The sequence below is a fragment of the Phyllopteryx taeniolatus genome, chromosome 21 (assembly GCF_024500385.1).
Source record: "Phyllopteryx taeniolatus isolate TA_2022b chromosome 21, UOR_Ptae_1.2, whole genome shotgun sequence".
Classification (NCBI taxonomy): domain Eukaryota; kingdom Metazoa; phylum Chordata; class Actinopteri; order Syngnathiformes; family Syngnathidae; genus Phyllopteryx; species Phyllopteryx taeniolatus.
The window spans coordinates 1,888,302-1,908,830 of record NC_084522.1 but is presented as its reverse complement, the minus strand read 5'-3'; the positions used below and the strand labels follow the sequence as shown (position 1 = coordinate 1,908,830).

General features: G+C 44.4%; 1 protein-coding gene across 2 annotated transcripts in view; it reads right to left on the bottom strand.

The window, feature by feature from the left end:
* Positions 1-20,529, bottom strand: part of gabbr2 (gamma-aminobutyric acid (GABA) B receptor, 2) — a 91,408-nt gene that overhangs the window by 56,989 nt on the left and 13,890 nt on the right. For both annotated transcript variants that reach the window (XM_061760065.1, XM_061760064.1), the window contains exon 2: positions 4,484-4,621. In XM_061760065.1, the coding sequence (XP_061616049.1) occupies positions 4,484-4,558 (75 nt within the window). In that variant the 5' untranslated portion in view covers positions 4,559-4,621. The remainder of the gene's footprint in view (positions 1-4,483; positions 4,622-20,529) is intronic.

Genomic DNA, 20,529 nt, shown 5'->3' with positions numbered 1-20,529 from the left:
ACGGCAGGATGAGAAGTAGTCCAAAAATAAAATCAATGCGCAAAGTAAATCTTACACACAAAAAATATTCCAGAGATGATAAAAAAAAAAAGAGAGGAATGATTCACAGCTCAAGACTTTGCTGAATAAGCCGCGTTAGCGTTTGATTGTTGTGTTCAAAGACCCGACTCGGAGTGCGTGCGCTTTGCTTAGTGTCTTAATGACGTCGCCGTAAATGTCAAGATTATTACTGGCAAAGTATTAGAAGGGAGCTAATGTCTGTTTTACTACAGCCTGTATCACTGTGTGTATATGTGTGTGTGCGTGTAGGTTGAAAGAGGAAGAAGAAAGCGCCAGCGGTTACTTTCAATTATGTCCTTATTCATATTTAATGCTGTTTGTTGGCGCTAAAAGGTCAGCGGCGGTGTGTGTTTGTGTGCTAACGCGTCCTGCTGCCGGTGGGCTCCAGGGGCGGAAACGCACCGCCTCGGGGACCCCCCGCCGACGCCCACCCACCGCCACCCTTTCCTGTTAACCTATCAAGTGGTAAATATCACGTCACACGACCCCTGCGACTTCCTATGACGAGGGGTTCCAATGACTACGCGGTGGACCGCATAGCTTTTTAGGCCTCCATTAGTAGCCCTAATGTTAGCATTTTGGCTAACAACTTTTTCGGCTAATACAAGTTACAAAAAATACTCAAAATAAAGTTATCAGTGTACTTTGCTTACCTTACCCTACCTCTCAAAAGGCAAAAAACAAAGGTTGCCATTTCATGCATAGACTGTATTCAAAACAAGGAACATAAACTCTTAAAAAATGTTATTACATTAAAATATAATAATTAGAAATGTACTTATTTAATCATTTGAAAATGCTGAATGGTTATTTTTAAATGTAATAAGGATTTTTTTTTAATAACCATGTAAACATGTAAACAAAAACAAGACATTACACATAAAAAAAAATATCCTAAATGTAAAAAAAAAATAAAGAAAGAAAAATCCGATTTTAGGGGCTCCACTGACTGTAAATGCATTTCGAGAGAAGATACAGTATGTACAGTGTAAGTAAGTATGAGCAGGGATGTCAAAATAAACAACACAGCAGCTATGATGCAAGCCTCCCCCGAAAGACATTTTGTAGAGTTCCATTGAGCCAACGTCCCCCCCCCCCCCCCCCCCCCCCCCCCCCCCCGTCCCCCCCCTACTCGTCTGGCATTTGAAAGGAAATCTGCAAAAAGAAGGTGGAGCATTCGGACTGCGTGCGGCACTGGGCTCCATTACGAGCCATTAAGCAGCGCGACGGCCTGCTTGGAAAAGACTGAAGCTTGCGCGATCGATTAAGAGCAGTTTAACTGTCTGACACGGCCCCACGCTAATATGAGAAACATCAACTCCCCCTCCCGCACATGCAGAGAGAGACAGGAAGTAGAAAGACATCATTACTACAAAGTGCTTCCCAGGCCCTCTTGGAATCATTGTTCATTGTTATGATTATTTCCATCAACCAATTGCCTTTTTGGAGGCCTCATCATGCCAGAAAAATCGGCAATTTTGGCAAGCTTTTGTATCATGGGAAAATGTTGATATTTTAAGGATGTCAAACACGGCGCCTCAAAACTCACACGGTAGCGCCCCCTGGAAAATGACAACAAATTGGCCCCCCGTCTCCAGTTTCGGCGATCGACGTGAAATTCGATGAGCGTGTTTATCATAGCAAGATGCGTGAAAAAGTCTCAAGGACCCATGCCTGAAATTGAACAGGCAGGCATCCATTTTGATTTGAAGCAGCCATTTGGGGCGGATTCCTGGGCTGGAAAACAAGAGGAAATGTTTTGCCACAAGGGACACAAGTTTCACCTATCGACACAAAAATTGGGTGGACATTTCTATCATAACAGGACACACGAAAAAGTCTCTCAGAGCCATGAGAGAAATTCATCAGGGAGGCGTTCATTTTGATTTTAAGCAGCCATTTCGGGCGAATTCCTGGGGTGGAACATTAAAAAAAATAAGAATTTGCCCCGGCCACCGGTTTCAATGATCAAACAGGAAATTGGATGGACACGTCTATCATCACAGGACGCACAAAAAATTCACAAGGACCCACACCTGAAATGGAACAGGAAGTCAGCCATTTTGGTTTGAAAATGCCATTTGGGGCGAATCCCATGGCACGAAGGTTAGAAAAACAATTAGCCCTGGACAACGGTTTCACCAATCTCCATGAAACTGGGTGGACACGTCTATCATAACAGGACGCACAAAAAAGGACCCACACCTAAAATAGAACAGGAAGTCGGCCATTTTGGTTTGAAAATGCCATTTGGGGCGAATCCCATGGCACGAAGGTTCGAAAACCCATTAGCCTCGGACAACGCTTTCACCAATCTCCACGAAACTCGGTGCGCACGTCTATCATCACAGGACGCACGAAAAAGTCTCAAGGAGCCATGACTGAAATGATTATTATTGTCCATGAATTGTCAAACACACTCAGTGATCAGATGGCGGAAGTGATATGCTAACGACATGTCCAAAAAAGACATTGTTAGTGAGATGGTAACAGGTCTATTACGACCAAAATATTCTGCCTGACATTACTGCGCTCCACCGAGAAATGTGTACACGTCCAGCTCAGGGAACATAAAAGCCAGCAGCAGCAGCAGCAGCAGGCTGCGAGAGCTAATCATCCCCGCAGCCCTCCAGCACACACGGTAGCAGCTGGAGAAATACGTGCTAAGCAAACAGCAGAGAAACAAAGCGGTATACATCTCATTAGTGCAATTAAAATAACAAGACGACAGCGACGTCAAAGCGTCTCTCTTTCCCGCTGCGGAGGGTTTTGCATTTCAACAAATGTTTGCCACGCCATTTGTATTCTCCAATGCTGCCGTGATGTTGTGAGTGCACGGATTATTTTACAAAGCAGACAAATAGGGAGCCACCTATTAAAGAAAATGGGGGAAAAAAAAAAAGGGACTCCACGGTGCTTTAAATGACTTCAATGCTCGATAACGTGACCAAAAGCTGCCAGGTGTCTTGTTGGTAGGATTCAGCGAGGTGGATGTCGAACAAGCGCACAACTGCCGCTAAATATCCCGTGGAAAATTTTGGGGAATGTACAGGATTTTTTTCTAACTTTGACTCGTGCCGAAACTTACACGTTGTCAGGTGGAATTCGTAGGACTGCAGTCAAATCGTTCCATTGTTGTCCAGTTTAGCCATTTTGGTCACCTCTTTGATTTGTGACTAAACATCAAAGGTGGCTTGCGCTTGTTGCCAGGCAGAATTCAAAGGACGCAATTTTCTGTCATCTAATACTAGAACTAGATATTACAAGTTAATCATTGAAATATTTGCAAAAGCTAAACATCACATCAAAAATGTTTCTGGAAATTCACCACCTCTTAGATTTATGACTGAGCACCATAGCCAGCTAGTGCTTGTTGCCGGGCAGATTCCATAGGGCTCAATCACAACTGACCCATAGACCAATAAAACCAAGAAAATGTCAAATAAAATAAATACAGATCGCAGTCTTGCCACTGACCCAGGCTGATATATCACAATATACAAAAAACAATTTGAATGTTTGAAATAAAAGAAATGGTTATTTTATAATTTTTCGGTGTAATCTTTTCTCCGGCGTGGCGTCGCGTTGGCCGTAATTGCGGGCGCAAAGAGATACGCGACGTAAATGTGACATTGGCGTTAAGCCGGCGCCTCTTGAATTATGCTATCTGCTGGCACCGGCGGCTTCTCGCCTTATCTTATCGCCAGCCAATAACCTTTTGTGGCGCTCGTCGCAGATGGAGCATTTTTCTGTTCAGTCGGGAAAGGAGGCGCCGCTGTATCTCTGGCTTTAAGCACACGCGGGAATGTTTAACATCGTAGTAAAGTAGCCAGCTTGAGCAAAATGAGAGGGGGGGGGAAGTCACAGATATATTCCAGAATCTTGTAAAAAAAATATTACTGGCAGAGTGGAAGCGGAGAAAAAGCTATGCATCCGTTGTTAGCTCAAAATGCTAATGTTGCGCTACTGAAAAAAGGCTATGTGTCTGTCAAATTCAGACACATACAAGTCAACGGGCACACCTTTGTCTGCTCCAAGGTAAGCATTTTTAAGATTATCTGTAAAATAATGCTTTGCTGCTGTTAGCCCATTAGCCCAAATGCTAACACAAGGGCTAGAAGCTATATGGTCATCCACATTGTACAAATACACATTTCTGCAGTTATGTTGTTTTTTTTTGTTTTTGTTTTGGCTCCAAATGCTAACGTTATGCTACAAACTAGGCCTAGCGGTGGCGCTATTGCAAGCTTAGCTAGATAAGCTAACTAGGCCTATTTGAACAATTGTAATAGTAAACAGATTTACAGGAAGTGTAACAGACTGTTGCTCCTTAGTGTGGTTGTCCTTAGCTCTGTTAGCATGTAGCTAAACTGGAAGTCCGGACACTGTTCAAAACGAACGACATTAGCACATTAGCTCGTACCTGCACCAGGTTCCATCCCCCCAAGGACTCGGCGATGATGGAGGTGACGGAGGGGCAGACGCCGCCGAAGATCATCAGGTGTTTGGGTCCGTAGCAGATGGCATCGAAGAAGGCCCGCAGGCCCTTGGCGTTGTCACACTGCACGCGACAAAGAAAGACAAAAAAAGAAAATGAAGTGACCGCAGGGAAAAAGACATCTGAACACCTCGACTGCTATTTGATCTATTTCGGCTCGCTCGAGATTAAGAGTCGAATACCTGGCACACTCAAAGCTTCAGGGATACGCCTTTTTTTAACATTGATAGATGGATGAGTGATGGATGGTTTTAATAGACAGATGGACAGAGAGTTGTCGTTGTTGTTGTTTTTTTGCAGGAATCATCCGATGCCGCGTCGCCGTGGCGGCCGGAGAAATGAGACGGGGCAGAAAGACGAAGAAAACGAAGGAGGTAGAGTCCACTGATAGCGACACGCGCTAACTAGTTTTGCTGTGGTTCGCACACTCGCTAATGATATCAGCAGCCCTCACTCTTCTATTATTGACACTCCATTCTCAGAGATGGACTGCGCGCCTAGCGAGTGCACCTACCTCATCTGGGGAGTCATTTGACCTCGTTAGTCATCAGCCGGCAAACTGAATGAGATTTCCCGCCGAACAACAGCACAGCGGCCCCTCCGCCGCGCTCCCGTTGGGGGGGGGGAAAAAAAAAAAAAAAAAAAAAAGGACAAAAGAAATATAGAATGCAATCGGACGGGTCGTGGTGATGGGCTTTATTAAGAAGGGGCAAGTGTTCTCTGTCCTGCCCGTCTGTGTGGATGGCCTCCTGTTGCCTGCGTCTCGCTCAAAAGTGTCCAGACACAGACGTGAATCAAGCAAACCAAGAGTGCACAAAGTGAATTTAGTGGGATTTAGATGGGACATATGCATCGTACATGCCAAGTCTGGCAAACACAATAAGTGGTTGCGGTGCGACGAGGAAGCCGCGGAAGCACTTCATTCCCGAGCGGAGTGTCGAGGAATACTACGGCCATTTGATTTCCTCCTCATCTCTCAGTCTGAACATCTAATTCCTGCCATTTGAAGGTCATTTGGAGACGTTGGATGGAGTTAACGTCGGCCGAGGTGCGCGCGGGACACGAGACTGGAGAATTGAGAGGCGGTCCGGGGGTGGCACGGGGAGGCGCATGGAGGGGGCGATACGAGTGATGGCATACTAAGAGAGGTAACTGGGAGTGGCAGGGATGAGGGTACATGAGGAGGAGTCCAGGACTGGCAATAGTGAGGGCACATGGTGAGGGTCCTGGGGCGACAAGGGTGAAGGCATATGGGGAGGGCCCCGGGATTTGATGGGTCGCCGCATGAGGAGAATCCTAGGGGCAGCGGGAGTGAGGGCATTTGGGGAGGAGCCATGGTGGTGGGGTTAAGGGTGCATGAGGCGCACACCATGGATGGGTGCATGGAGGGCAACGATATGGGTAAGGGCACATGGGGAAAGGCGAGGGGTGGCTTTGGTGAGGGTACATGAGAGGGACTTGGGGGCAGCATGAGTGAGGGTGCATGAGGACAGACCTGGGCTTGGCAGTGGTGAGGGCGAACTGGAAGCAGCCCAGAGGTCACATGAGTGAGGGCACATGGGGAGCATGGTGAGGTCTCCTCAGCTGGTATTGGTGAGGGTATACACGAGGGAGGGAACCAGGGCCGGCATGGAGTGGGGACCGGCAGAGGCGAAGGCACATGGGGGATGAGATCCAGGGGCGCTATAGGTGAAGAGCTTGGGGGGGAGACCCAGGACTGGCAAGGGAAGGGCACATCGGGACGGACATTGGGGTGGAAGGAGTAATGGCACATAAGAAGGGGCTCTGGGGCAGCGCTGGCGAGGGCATCTGGGGAGCGACCCAGGGGCGACTTGACATGTGTGCCGCTTAGCAGGATTGGCGACGGTACAGTGGCACAAAGGAGCATTTTGTTCCCGATCGCACTTCAAGCCGTCGTCCTCGTCATTACGTTTCCTTCACGCTAACCTTTAGCCAGGCTTGCGTCCTTATTGACTTTCCACCGCACGAGGACATCAGCTCGCTCTAATTGCGCCGCCGCTGACAAATAGCGCGCAACAATTAGCCTCGGCGGCTCGGCCGCCGTTGCCGTGGAAATATTGAAAGCGGCCTGGTAGCCGAAAGGTCAGCGAACATCCATTAAAACTCGGAAATAAAATGACTATGGAGGAAACCTACTCAGCCAAGTGTTCATTCATGTGTTTAATTGTATCGCTATTGCTATGTAGCTAGCTAGTTCCTGTTCTGCGATCATTCTTTCAAAAAAGTGCATATACGTCTATATTCACGAGCCTGCATTTTATTAAGTATTTCTATTGTTTTTATTTTCATTTTGTAAGTAAATATTTTTATTGATAATGAATTCATAGTTTAATTGGTAAATAATGCATGCTTACTGTAGTCAGTAATACATGGATTTTTGTTTTTATGTAGTCATGAATGGATTTTTTAATTTAGTAATGAATGCATTTTATTTGAGTTCTTATTAATTGATTTTTATTTTAGTTTTTGTTTGGACTTTTATTTTATCTTAAATTCTTTTCTTAAGTAATCAGTGTATTTGTATTTTTTATGTGCGTTTCTGTTTTTATTTATTTATTTATTTTTCATTAAATTGACTAGTTTGTTTTTATTTAGTAACTCGAGGATATGTTTTCTTTAGAATTTTTTAAGTGATAAATAAACGTAGTACTTCGTGGATTTGTTTGTTTTTTGTAATGAACGGACTTTTACTTTCTTATTTAGTAATTACTTTTATTTTGTTTTAATTTAGTAATGAATTGATTTCTATTCGATTCAATTATATAGTAATTCATAGATTTTTTTTTTTCTTTAGTAATAAATAGATTTTTTCCCCTTTTTTTTTTTTAGTAACAGATGGATTTTTGTTTCTGTAATTTTGTCATGATACTTTTTCAGGAATGTATCTATTTGGATGATATTTTTGACGGACTTGAATTTTGCATTTCGCCGCGGTTGTCGACGGCGGGCCGACTCGACAGCGTGCAAATGAACGGCCGACAGTTTATCAGAGTTGGAGAGCTCGCACTTGAGCGTTAAGTCAACTGTAGACCCTCGGCGCTCATCGGGGTCATTAATCAGCGTCGTCTCGACTCGTGCGTACAAGGACAAGGAGGAGGCAGTCGAGCCTTCCTTCCTTCCTTCCTTCCTTCCTTCCTTCTTGTGCGGACGCGCACGGCTGACAGCTAATTGACGAGCTGATTTCGAAGAAGAAATGCAATACCCACTGAAGTGCACAGTGGACCCTCGCTATATCGCAGGTCGTTGTTCGCGCACCCGCTTCACCGCAGATTTGGAAACAATCCTTTTTAATGGGGTACAATTCCGCATTTAGAGTCGCCCGCCTTCAACGTAGTACCGCATTGTGCCACGGCATGCCGGGCAGCACTGAGCTCTACTGGGAGAGACAAAGTGTCATCAAGAGCAAGAAGAAGAGTGAGTGCTGTCACGTACTGTTTATACGTGTTGCTGCTCCGTGTTCAAATAGCAGTTGTTTCCAGGTTTATCATTACGTCGATGCTAATTCCCGTTAGCCCATCTATGCTGTTTCGCAGTCTTCGTTAACATTAAGCGAGCGGACTTGTGTAATTATCTGCTCTGGTTGAATAGTTTGGTGTTGATTACAACGTTGATTCTCTTTTGTCACGTGCTTTGCTTGTATGCGTTGCTGCTCCATGTTTGTTCACGTAACAGTCGTTTGAAAGTTTCTAATCACAGTAATATCGAACCCTTTACGGCTTTTCACATAATACGTTAGCATGAAGCGAGCAGACTTTTGGTTCAACATTTTCGAGTTGAAATATATGATGTTTAATTGGCCGTTTGTATGCGTTGCTGCTCCGTGGGTCTGGAATGCTAAACGGGCGTTCACTGTTGAAGAGAAAATTGAGAATGTCGCTGCGGATCGCGCCGCTGCCGGTAATATTTAGACAGCGGGCTCTGGAGTACCCGAGGAGAGTCCGCATTGATCGGGCAGCCGGATGAAGTGGATCAAGTCAAACGGTGATGGAGTGGAATTTTTCCTCTCTACTCCCCTGACGCCGTCGCCGAGGCTGCTCGGGGAAAATAACAGAGGCGGACGACCAAAATGCCCTTTTCAAATCCACAACGGATGACTGTGATCGTACACACTGGAATCTCTTTATCCCGCGACTTCGTTCAGTCGGTATCACCGGCAAAACACGCGCATAAAGTGACACTTTTATCCAAAAGGAAAATGGTGGGGCACCCACCACTTAGCCAGGCTACTTATCGTAAAAAAAAAAAAAAAAAAACACAAACACACCAATCATTCAGAATTCATGATAGAACCAAACTATGTTCTTAAAATTCATACAAAAAAATAAATCAATAAATAATAATAATAAATAAATAAACAATTGCTTGGATTCTCGATCCTGGTTGCTACGGTAGTTGCTAGGCAAAATTCAGAAGGCGAAATCGTAAATGCCCCACAGGCCAATGGAAACAATTTTGTACATCGGAAAATGGATACCAACAAGTATCGTGGGTGGTCTTTGGCCAAAATCGATACCACATCGTCGCTGTATTGTGACAATATCGTATATTGCGCATAGTAATATAGAGCAAGCATTATAGATGGTTTCCCCCCAAAATATCCGTTATAAATTGCATTTGCTGCCTCGTAACCAAAATGTGGACTGTATCACGTAATCACAACAATTTGCAACACCTGATCACAGTACGGAACTTTATTCCACTTTGATTTTCATTTTATTTATTTATACGCGCTCGGCGCATGAGTCACCTTTGTGTATGCGCGTGCGAATGTGTGCGTGCGTGCGTGCGTGTTGGGCTGACATTGCCAGCGGTGTTCTTTCCTCCGCGCCGGTTATCTCGCTGCAGCCTTTTTTAGCGGAGGACATATTTCCACGAACCTCTTTCGGCCCGACCTGAAAGGACGAACGCGCCCGCAGATACGGCGACAAACGAGACGCTCTGCTCGTATCAAAAAAGGCCGCGCTTGTCTTTTTCCCTAAAAACACATCTTGTGGAAAATTGTGTGTGCGCGTGTCCGTGTGTGTGTGTGTGTGTCCGCAGCCAGCGGTGGGATTCCTCTGTCCACACACATCAATCTTGTTAGCGCGCAACGTAGCCTCCCAGGAATCCCGGCCCCCGCCGTTGACGTTGCGATCTGGAGCCGCTTGGCTCTCGCTTTTAGCATTCCAGCCTCGATCTCGTTAATGAACCGCTACGTCGGGGTGAATATAGAACGAACGGGACGGCACGTGGAGGCGGAGGCGGTGCGCTAGCAAAGGTCCTGAGAAATCATTGATGCGACCAATTTGGTAGGTCTGTCAATCATAGGTATACCCCCAAAAAAGTCTCAAGAAGCCATGCCGGAAAAGACACAGGAAGTCTGCCATTTTGGTTCGAAGCGACTAGGAATCGGAAGGGGGTGCACCGTTTGTATTTCCTATATGTTTGCCGTCTAATATGTCAGCGAAGGGAGGGTGCGTCGACGGGACACATCTTAAACGAGGACTCGCTGAGGGTCTTTTGTGCCGGCCGCCGGGGGGGGGGGGGGCTGCGCTTATCGCCGCCGACGGAAACAATTCATCAAAGATCGCACTGATTGCGACAACGCTACGGGGTGGGGAAAAAGAAAGAAAAATAAGCTATCGCCACTTTTGTGAGGGGTCGCCACAACTTAGGACGGACAATGGCGCCTGCGTTGGGGTGGTTGACGTTACCATGGCGACCGAAGAAGAACAAGAAGGTAGGAAAAATTTATTCATGTATTTTTTTTAACCTTAGAAGGTGACAGAGGGAACGGGCATCGTTTGGCGAATGCGCGTGCGCGCATCGCTTGCAAAAAGTCTCCCGATTACGCAGCTTTTCCCCCAAATCAGACTTAAAGGCTTTAAAACGACGCAAAAAACATTTGCAGACAATGTACTGTAAGACACACACTCACAAACGCACACGTTTTCATTTTGAGTCGTCAGAATTCCGCGGCGTTCTAAGTAGGTCACGCAGCCCCTTCCTCGCGCCGCTTCAAAAACGCATAAATCCCTGCAACATCGTCGCAGCTCTGGAGACACCGGACGGCTTTGCCAGAGCAGCCATCGAACGTACCGTTTTAACCTGGGTTAGGGTTTTAAAGTATGGTTTCAAGACAGGGTTATTAGCCTTTGAAATCAGGGTTTTAAGATCTGTTTCGGGTTTGAAATTTGGCTTTTAAGCCTGAATTAGGGTTTTAATTAGGCTTTGAATTTCGGTTTGAAGCCTTGGTTAGGGTTTCCAAATAGGGTGTCAAGCCAGGGTTATAAAATACGACGACGGCGACGCAATCTTTCACACGCACACATTTTGTTTTGGGTTGCAATTTTCCCGCACGTCTTCTCCCCTCGCCAAGGAAATGAGCTTTTTGCTCCAGCGTCGCCATGGCAACAGTGGCGCGCTCCCGGGAAAACATCGACGGCGAAGACGTTCGTGAGGAATGCCGCCGGCGAGCAGCTGGAGGCGTGAAACGCTCATTAAGTGGCATCTCTGTGTGAAACTTCAGTTCACTTCATGTAAATATGCAGAATGCTGTGTTGCCGTGTGTAAACAAACAGTTTCTATCCAAAAGGCACACAGGAGGAGGATTTTTGGATTCCCAAACAAAAGCTGAAAAAAGTATTTCTCAACGGAGACCCCCCAGGGAGGGTACAGGTGCTTCTCCCTTTTTGTTTTCCCACTTTTTCAAGATGCCCTGAAGGCAACACGAGAGCCCGCCGTTTGAGGTTGCCGTGCAGCTGTGCTCCGCAGAGTTTGCTCACCGCAAGGATGAAACAAACAAACAAAAACAACAAAAAGTGTACGGCGAGACGGGAAAAAGTTTGAAGGAAATGCACTTTCACTTTCACGTGAACGCTTGGACCCCAAACGCCTCGCTATGAGACACAACTAACACTTGAAAATGAAAGCTTTCTTAATGGGAAAACAATCAAATACGAAGGTGACGGAACATTATGCATGCGACAGACATTAAAAAAAAACTTTCCCAGCAACCGTAACAATGTTTGTCACCATCATGATGCTCAATTTGAGATTCATTTGCATTGTTATTTAGGAATGAAAGTGGCAATGTTAGGGAGATGTTAGGATATGTTAGGGAGAAAAAGTCCGACTACACCCAAATAAACTTCAGCCGTTCAAGTCGAAATTGCTTCGATTGAGTTATTTTTCTTTTTTTTTTAACCGTGTTTTAATTGTCTTGTACGGTGGTGACCTTGCGTAGCTCGAAATAAAATGGAGGATGATGATGATGATGATGATGATTGCAGTTGTTCCACTTGTGTACTTGGTTGCAAACGGGCAATTGTGGCTGCGTTCAGAACTAACCAATCACCTTCAAACTCCTGCTCAATGGCCGTCCGCACACACCTGCTGCCACCATTTCAAGTGTCCCAAAATAAACTTCAGAAGTTCCAGTAGGCTTTTCCTGACAATTTAGCCTCATGCTTTTGTCCATCACCAAAACCTGAGATTTCAACAGGGGTGTGTAGACTTTTCTCAAGCACATACAACATGTTTGAAAGGACCCCGCGTTGTACTCCCGCATATTTTGCGTCTCATTACGTGCGCTCGCTTTGCATATGAACACGTCGGCGCGTGAAATCCAAAGTCACCGCGATGAGGGCGGCTTATTAGAGGCTCGCCGCTCGCTCGCGCTCTCTGCCAGGCCCGCGGGTTAAACAACATCTCGCATTAGACACGTCGCGCGCGCACGCACGCACGCAGGAAAAACCCTCTACTGTACTGTCTCCATTATTCATCTTTGCATGCAGCACGTTCCCTAACACACACACTTGCATAAAAACACACACGCATTCATGGAGGGCTTGTAGATGAAAGAGGTCGAGCCAAACGGCGGCCCGGTGTGCACGCGCGACCTTATTTGCTAGCACATGCGAGAAAGAAGCCACGGGCAATTAGACGCTAGCTTGCGCTACGGGGGGATGAACTGCAGCTGACTACGCACACACGCATATTACACACTTTTGTCAGCAATGAAAAAAAGCATTATTATATATGAGAGAAAGATTCTTTTTTTTAAGTTGCTGTTGGTTTGCTTTTGTTGAAATGATGCAAAACAAAAAAAGGAGGCGAGGAGATTCGATGTTTACTCGCGTGCGTCGCCAGCCAGGCAGAAGGTCGCTTGGAATTGTGGGACAGAAATAAGATGCACTAGTGCGAGTCAATGGACACTAACAAAGAGACTGGACACTAGTAGTCTGTCAAAACTAGTACACTTCTTGCTTCCCTCCAAATCAATTGCGCTTGTTTCGCAGAGCACAAGAATGCCTGAAAATGTGAAGCGGGATCGGTTCGAAAGGGTCGCGTCATGATCTCGCTTGCCACGGTCAAATATTAACTTCTTTCATCGTTTTGGGGGGTTTTTTGGGGAAAAAACACTTTTGGGTGAATTAAATCCCATTTTTAAGATATTTTTATTTTTTTTTAAATGGATGTAAAAAAAAAAGACATTTTACAATTTTTTTTTAAAAACAATGCACTTTATCAGAACAAAATTATTATATGTATTTATATATTACATTAATTATTTATAAGACATCTTATTCTTTTAGACAATTTAAATTTCATTCATTCTTTTCTTTCTTTCTATAATTTCTTTTTTGGTTAATAAAATTCTTTTTTTTTTTTTTTTTTTTTTATGAGATTTTTTGTTTTCTTTTAAAAATTGGATTTTGCACCACATAACCGAAAGAGAAAGTACAGCATGTTTGAAGGTCGGCTTCCCAAGTCTTCAGCATCCTCGTGAGTGCCCGCGGTGCCACTAAATCGCCTTTTGGGGAGGCTTTAATTCTTATGATTTCTTTTTGTGTTCGCGCGTACGTGCGCGAGCACAATCGTCCTCCCTCGCTGCCGCTGCGTTCTCAAACTCGCTCATCTTTTTCTAATCTGGCCACGGGCCAAATCGGCATCTCACGTTTTATGTTCTCGTCACGCAAAGTCGCAAGAAGATTAAAACAAATGAAATCTCGTCCTTCGAGACAAACATGCAACAAGCAGCAGGGGACGCTTTATTAGGGACACCCGCAGTCAGGAAAAACGTAGAAATATAGTCGGAATATTTTGTGCTTGTTTATTTATTTATGGATATATTTATTGGTTTATGTGATTTATTTATATGTAGGTGTATTTGACTTATTTTTTTTAAATTGTCTTTCATTCATCAGAGCAACTTGTTTTCTCACAAGCTGAATAAAAAATATTTTAAATGAATCACTTAATGAGAAGAAATATTTGCAATACCATTCAAAGTCAATGAAATGCAAAAGAAATTCATACAATGAATAATTTAAAATTAAAGAACAAAATGCGTGTGTTTCCAAGGGTTGATGTGATAATATAAAAAAAAAAAAAAAGTTATAAAAAGAATTTAAAATAAATGGAGACAAATAAATGCAATGAAAAATAAACTGTGAATAAAATAATACAAAATGTCCAAAAGAAAAAAAAAATATCCCCGCCCCCGAATCTTAACAGAATTAAGTTGTATGTTTTTAGGCCAAGACATTTTTTTGTCCTATTTAGATGTTTTAAAATAAAAAATATACATTTGAAATATTGGGGCGACATGTGAACCGCAGATAAGAATCCAGCATGCATGTATTCACGCCGCGTGACGCACAAAGCGGACAGGGATGCGTTTGAAGATGAACATGAAGCGCTTTTAAAAAAAAAAAAAAAAAAAGGTGCGACGAGACGTTCAAAGGCCGCACACGCAATGCAATCAAGTGTGGGAAAAATGAGCCCCCGAGCATGTTCCTTCTCAAAGACGGAACACGAGCCAGCGCACGCGAAGCTTTCGTTATTATTATTATTATTATTATCAAAGAGTCGGATTTCCTCCTGCGGGTCGGCTCGTACGGCAACTCCATCGGGACAAAATACACAAGTGCAAAATTCCGCTGCCACGCACGCAATCAGCCGTGAAATGAAGGCTTCGAGGCAAGCTTGTAGGGTTTCAAAAGTCCTTCAAGTGGGGGTTTTGGTTTCAAAGTAGGGTTCCAAGCCAGGAATAGGGTTTCAAGACCGGGTTAGCCTTTCAAGTTGGCGTTTGAAGGCAAGTTTAGGGTTTCGAGTACAGATTGGGGTGTCAAGTTAGCATTTGGAGGCACGATAAGGGTTTTCACGCAACAGTTAGGGTTTCAAATTTAAGACAGGGTTAGGGTATTCAGTTCAGTTATGGGATCCAGATAGGGTCAGGTTTACAGTTTGGGTTTGAAGTCAAGATTAGGGTTTCAAAGGAGAGTTCACGAACAAGTTTAGGTTTTCAAACAACAGAAATTCTAAGTAATGTTTCAAGACTGGGTTAGGGTTTCAAGCAAGTGCGAGGGTTTCAAAGGAGATGAAATCAAAAGGTTTCAGGAGCAGAATAAATCCATAATAAGTATGGATTGCCCTGTGTAGCTTTTTATAAATCAATAGCAGCATTTATGGATTTTTCAAGCGCGCAGAAACTAAACCACGCAAGACGGATTCGGGGTTTTGTTTTCCGCAACGGTCGAAATTTACAACCTACATTTTCATTTGTTCACTTCTTTTTTTTTTTTTTTTTTCAGCATTTCTAAGCATTGACAGGCGTGTAGACATCGAGAGAGAAATATTAAATATCTAAAAAAGTTGCCGTCGCATCTCCAGTGAAGGCCCGGGGACCGACCCGTACAGGCGTCCCGGAAAGGGCACGCGTGTTTGCCGCCGCCGTCCGTCCGTCACGGCTTATAGGGCGCGGGCGACCTTTCCCGCGCAGACACGGCTGACATTTACGTTTGACCTCTATCAAAGGAGAGCGGAGCGGTCGCCACCCCGTCCGCGCCGCTCCCGTCGCAAGCGGTGACCCCGACCCCCCCCCCCCCCCCCCCCCCCAGCTAACGCCGCGTCTTTTCCGACACATTTGGAAAACTCAAACTACCCAAAAATATATTTGCCCTGAGGTGGAATGCGCTCGGTGTTATTTGGGCTCCGGTTTCTCAGCCGTGGCGTGACGCCACACGCGCCCTGCGGCCCCGCACCAGCCCGCTCGCGTCACGCAAAACGTCAAAAAACGCAGAATGACACAAACTGAACTGCACCGGACTACTCGGGGACATTTTTTGGTTTTTCGACTCAAATTCCAGGAAAATATTATGAAGTTTTAAATAAAATAATTTGCTCACGTTAAGCAACAACAATTTGACAACTGCCGTCACCTTTTATAGACCCAACGCGGTTGTTGCTAGGCAGAATTCAAAGCTACCCTGTATGAATATAGACCAAAAAAAACAACGGAGTATAAACTGATATCATCCACAAAGTACCATCAATTCAAATTCTGGGGTTTTCCTCCCGTTTCTAGGCTAACAAGCGGCATCCCTTTGTCAACCAATCAATGGACAGCATCATAAAAACGTCCAAAAAAATGCATGCTGTCCCAAACTGAACCAATCGGGGACAGTTTTCTCACTCCAATTTCTTGACAATATTCTCAATTTCACCACAAATAATTCGCCAAGACAACCGGAAGGAATACTCTGTATTAAATACAAAACATAGTCCAAGTTCCAACAGAATAACGCACGTGAAATCTTGACCGGTTCCTGCTTGTATGCGTTGCTGCTCGCACAACGTAGCTTTTCATACGCATACGCACTATGAATCAGAATAATGCATAACGCGCTCCCGCTGCAAAAAACGAGTCAACAGTGGAGTCCACGCACACGCGCGCGCGCGCACACACGCTGGGGGATCCTATCGATTTGTGCGCCTCCTCCTACTCGCTCGCATCGAATCGTATTTTCGCGCGTGCAATTGAAACTTTTTTTCTTCCGCCCCCATTTGATTTTCTCCATTCACAAAGTCTTTTTGGCAACGCCACTCAACTCATTTGAAATGTTGCGCGATAGCCAGTCGAGTTGTTCAAAAAGGAAATTGAAAAAAAAAATGGGGGGGGGGGGGGGGGGGGGGAATGCAAAAAAAAGTTGGATGTAATGAGTTTATTTCTTGTATTAAACCAGCGTTATGTAAAGTATGCGCGTATGCGTCGGAAAAAGTAGAACAAATATCATTTGCGGGGCTTGGTGGGGCACTGCCCTTCATGCTGCTTTAGTTCACCGCTACTCGTGAAATGAACACAAAGTTAGCAAACGTGTCAAATGTCGTTAAAAGTTCCAATGTGGCCCAAAATTGGGATATTTTTTAAAATACAACCACCTGTCCGAAAACTAACTAGAATTAAACGTTTTAAATGGTAACAACAATGATATATTAGATACACTCAAATAAAAATGATAATAATAATAAATATATGTATTCCAAAAATATATTTGGTATGTATTTGTGTATTTTTCGGGTGAGGGAATTAGCCTTATTTACAAACAAAACGCAAGCGCAGTGCAGTTAACGATTCATTGTTGAATTCACACATCGCAACGCTACGACGTCACGTCATTTGTTTGTTTGTTTGTTTGTTTTTGTTTTCTAGCGTACCACGCTGTAAAAAAGAGCCAGATCGGGATTTGCGAGCGGTGCGGTTTTGGCACGGAAGTCGTTAGCGTTCCCTGACGGACGGCCACCTCATCCGCTCGCAATTAGCGTCGTTCACCTGCCTCATGCACAAATGCCTTTTAAAGCGCCATTAGCATGCGCGACGCCCTGCTTGTGTACCGCGGTGGGGGGCGCAAAGGTGCGCGGCGGCACGTCGGCGGCCGTGTAAGAAGTCAATTATGGCGTCACTTTACTGTTTTTTTGTTGTTGTTGTTGTTGTTTTTATTGGCCGCCCTCGGGGGAATCCTGACTGCTTTAACGACTTCGCTAATTGCCGTTATTCCACAAGCATGCTAATTAGCGTCGCAAACAGGCGCAGGGATGAGCGTTCGTCTTTGTCCTTTAGGGTCATGCCGAAAAAGGGGGGAAATCGTACAGGGCGGACGCGGAATGCAGTGGCAAAGGTCTTACAAGCATGCGCTCGGATCAAAAAGTATAAAAATCGCCATGGCGACATGACATCAAAACCTCTTTCATTGATTAGATGACATCTTTGGTGAAGCAGCATGTGACTCATTACCCGATTGTCCCGGTGACAGGTGCGAAACATAATTGTAACGGAAATTTACCAGAGCAGGCGGACGCATGTAGTCAGACCGTGACGTCGTTGATGAAGCAGCATGTGGCTCGTTGCCAGAGGCTATGTCCTAACGCACCAGTTCCACTTACGTTGGAAACAATTTTAGTGTAACTAATCGTATGTTTGTGACAACAACAAAAACACGAGCGGGCATGTTGTTTTACGGGCCGGCGTGTAAGCGCGCATCGACGCGTGACAGGAAACGGACGGGGCGGCGTCCTCGCGCCCGCTACGAGGGCGATAAAAGGCGGCCGGCGCGTTACGGTAACGCGTCATCTATCACCGCGGCGGCGGGCCGCTAGCGAGGACGACCGACGGCATCTATCAGCTCGCCTGATAGACACGCGAATCAATAAATCCCGCTTCGTCAGCAAGCGCGCTAGGCTAATGGGAATCACTTCATTTTGCGCGGAACGGCAACAGCGCGGAGCAAACAAAAGATGTGAGCTCAAAGTTGCACTTCATGAAAGAGGTTCTTTCACACATTCTTTTTATTTGGCTTTTTTTTTTTGCATATTTTGGAAGAGAAGAAGAAGAATGTAAACAAGAAGTTACGAGACAAGACTTCAGCGCTAATGCTTGGTATCCAGACATGGAGATATTTGTATTTTTGTTGTTTGCATTTATTTTTTGTTCAAAGTGTTTTCCTTTATCTTGTGTATTTGTATTTGTTCATTATTTTATCTGATTTCTACTTTTTATGATTGATTTTCTTGAATTTTTTCCATTTATTTGATTTATTGTTCATGATTATCATTTCTTTTTCTATTGTTTTATTTAAGCATTTACTCGTGTTTCATTTTATTATTTGATGTATTTCATTTTAAACGTTTTTTTTTAATTTATTTTTTGTTGTCATTGTACATACTTTTTCTTTATTATTTTGTTTATGTTATTTCTTTTTCAATTTTGAAAAATGTCCTTTATTTTATTCGTATTTATACAATTGTTAGCATTCCCTGACGGACAACCATCTCATCTGCTTTCATGTTTCTTTTTATGCACGCATGTATGTACTTGTTTGTTTTCTTAATCTATTTTTGAAATTGTTTGAGCATATTCATTATTTTATGAGTATGGATTTTTTTTCTTTTTTATAATATTTCATATTATTTTTTTGTTATTATATGTGTTATTTTTTCATGTATATTTTTATTGATGTATATTTATTGTTTTTGTCTAATATTTTTGTGATTTTCTGAGTATTTGCATATTTTTCACCAATCTTCTAAAAGAGTTTAGATGGTTTTTTTTCTCCCTAACGCTGTCGAGTTGGAAGTATATTTTTTCTAATATCCTTCTATTTTTCCAATATATGTTGTCATTATTTCATAATTGATCTGCTAATTTCCTCTGATACACATCAGAATTTCATGCACAATAATCGACACACACACACACACACCTGCAAACACGCATAAGGACGCGCAAAGATTAGGGCTCATTCGATCTCTTATCGTCACGGCGCAGCCTTTTGTGATCCGTTGCGGCACCAAATGTGCGCGCGTGTGTGTGGGTGTACTGTACCGTACGTGCGTGTTTGCGTGCCGTTATCGCTCTTAGCTCACAGCGGCGTCGGCCAACTGTTTTCCGCTAACAAGCAGCAGCGGGCCAAACGGAGGCGGCGGAACACAAAAAGGTGTCGACGGCGTGGTCACGTGATCGCGCGGTCGCTCGGGGTTGAACCGATTCATCGACTTTATTATTCTTGCACGTCCCAATACTTTTGTGTCGGCACACGAGAGGAAGTGGAGCGATTCTCTTTGGGAGGAGCACTTCCAAGGCTGGCTGAAGTCGGGTGTGCTCATGAGACCCATCAAAAAAGTGTGTTGACGTGAAGATGACGAGCAGGAGGATGAAGCGTGAAAGGAAGGAAAAAAAATAAAAGCAACAGAGCGCATTTTTCCTTCTCCTCGGTGGCAACCCGCCACAGGTCCCCAGCTGCGTCCGTGACAACAAACGTGTCGGCCCTCTGGGAAGCGGCGGTGTCAAGTGCCCGCCGGCGCCTCTGGGGGCAACGAGCACGTGCGCCCGCACCCTTGCTCGTCGTGTGAGGCTAAATCCGATCCGTAACGCTAACGGCTCGCCTTGCAAAAACAGCCGCACGCTGACTTGATATGAATAACAATATGAAAGCGCCTTTCATGAGGGGGCGCACGGGAGCGAAACAACAGCATAAGCTAGCAGCGTGCGCTAGGGCATTTGAATGGCAAACTTGGGCCTAGGCGGACCTTAACGTCGCAATTTTGAATCATTACTCTGTATTAAACAAGAGAGTTGATTTTACATCTATTTGGGGATTCTTGGGCACTTGTTACTAAGCAGAATATGTGGGGCTCAATCGCAACCGCACCACAGACCAAAGAGAAATATCAGCATGTGCTAGCCTAGCGTGCTAGCTACATTATTTGGATGACAAACTATGTTCTACGTAGACCTTCATTTCGTCATCTTTCAAATCATTGCTCTGTATTAAATACAAAAGCATAGTTGATTTTACACCTACGTATTTGGGGATTGTTTTAAATTCGGTTGCTTCAGACCTTTATTTCGCACTTTCGAATCATTAAAGGGTATTAAATATTAACGCTTATCGAGATACGTGCGAGCTTAATTTTGCACTTTTTTTTTTTTTTTTTGGGGTTCCATATCAAATATAAATGAGAGTTGCCGCATCTGCTCACTTCCTCAAAGTGTAAAAAGTTGCGGTGTTTTTATTTTCGCTTTCACGAGAAGGTCGGCGAGTTTTATGGAGCCTGTCAAAGTAACGGCCTTCTGCCGCGTCAATTTGGGCACATTTACGTTTGCCCTTTTGTCAGTGGTGACGGCTTTT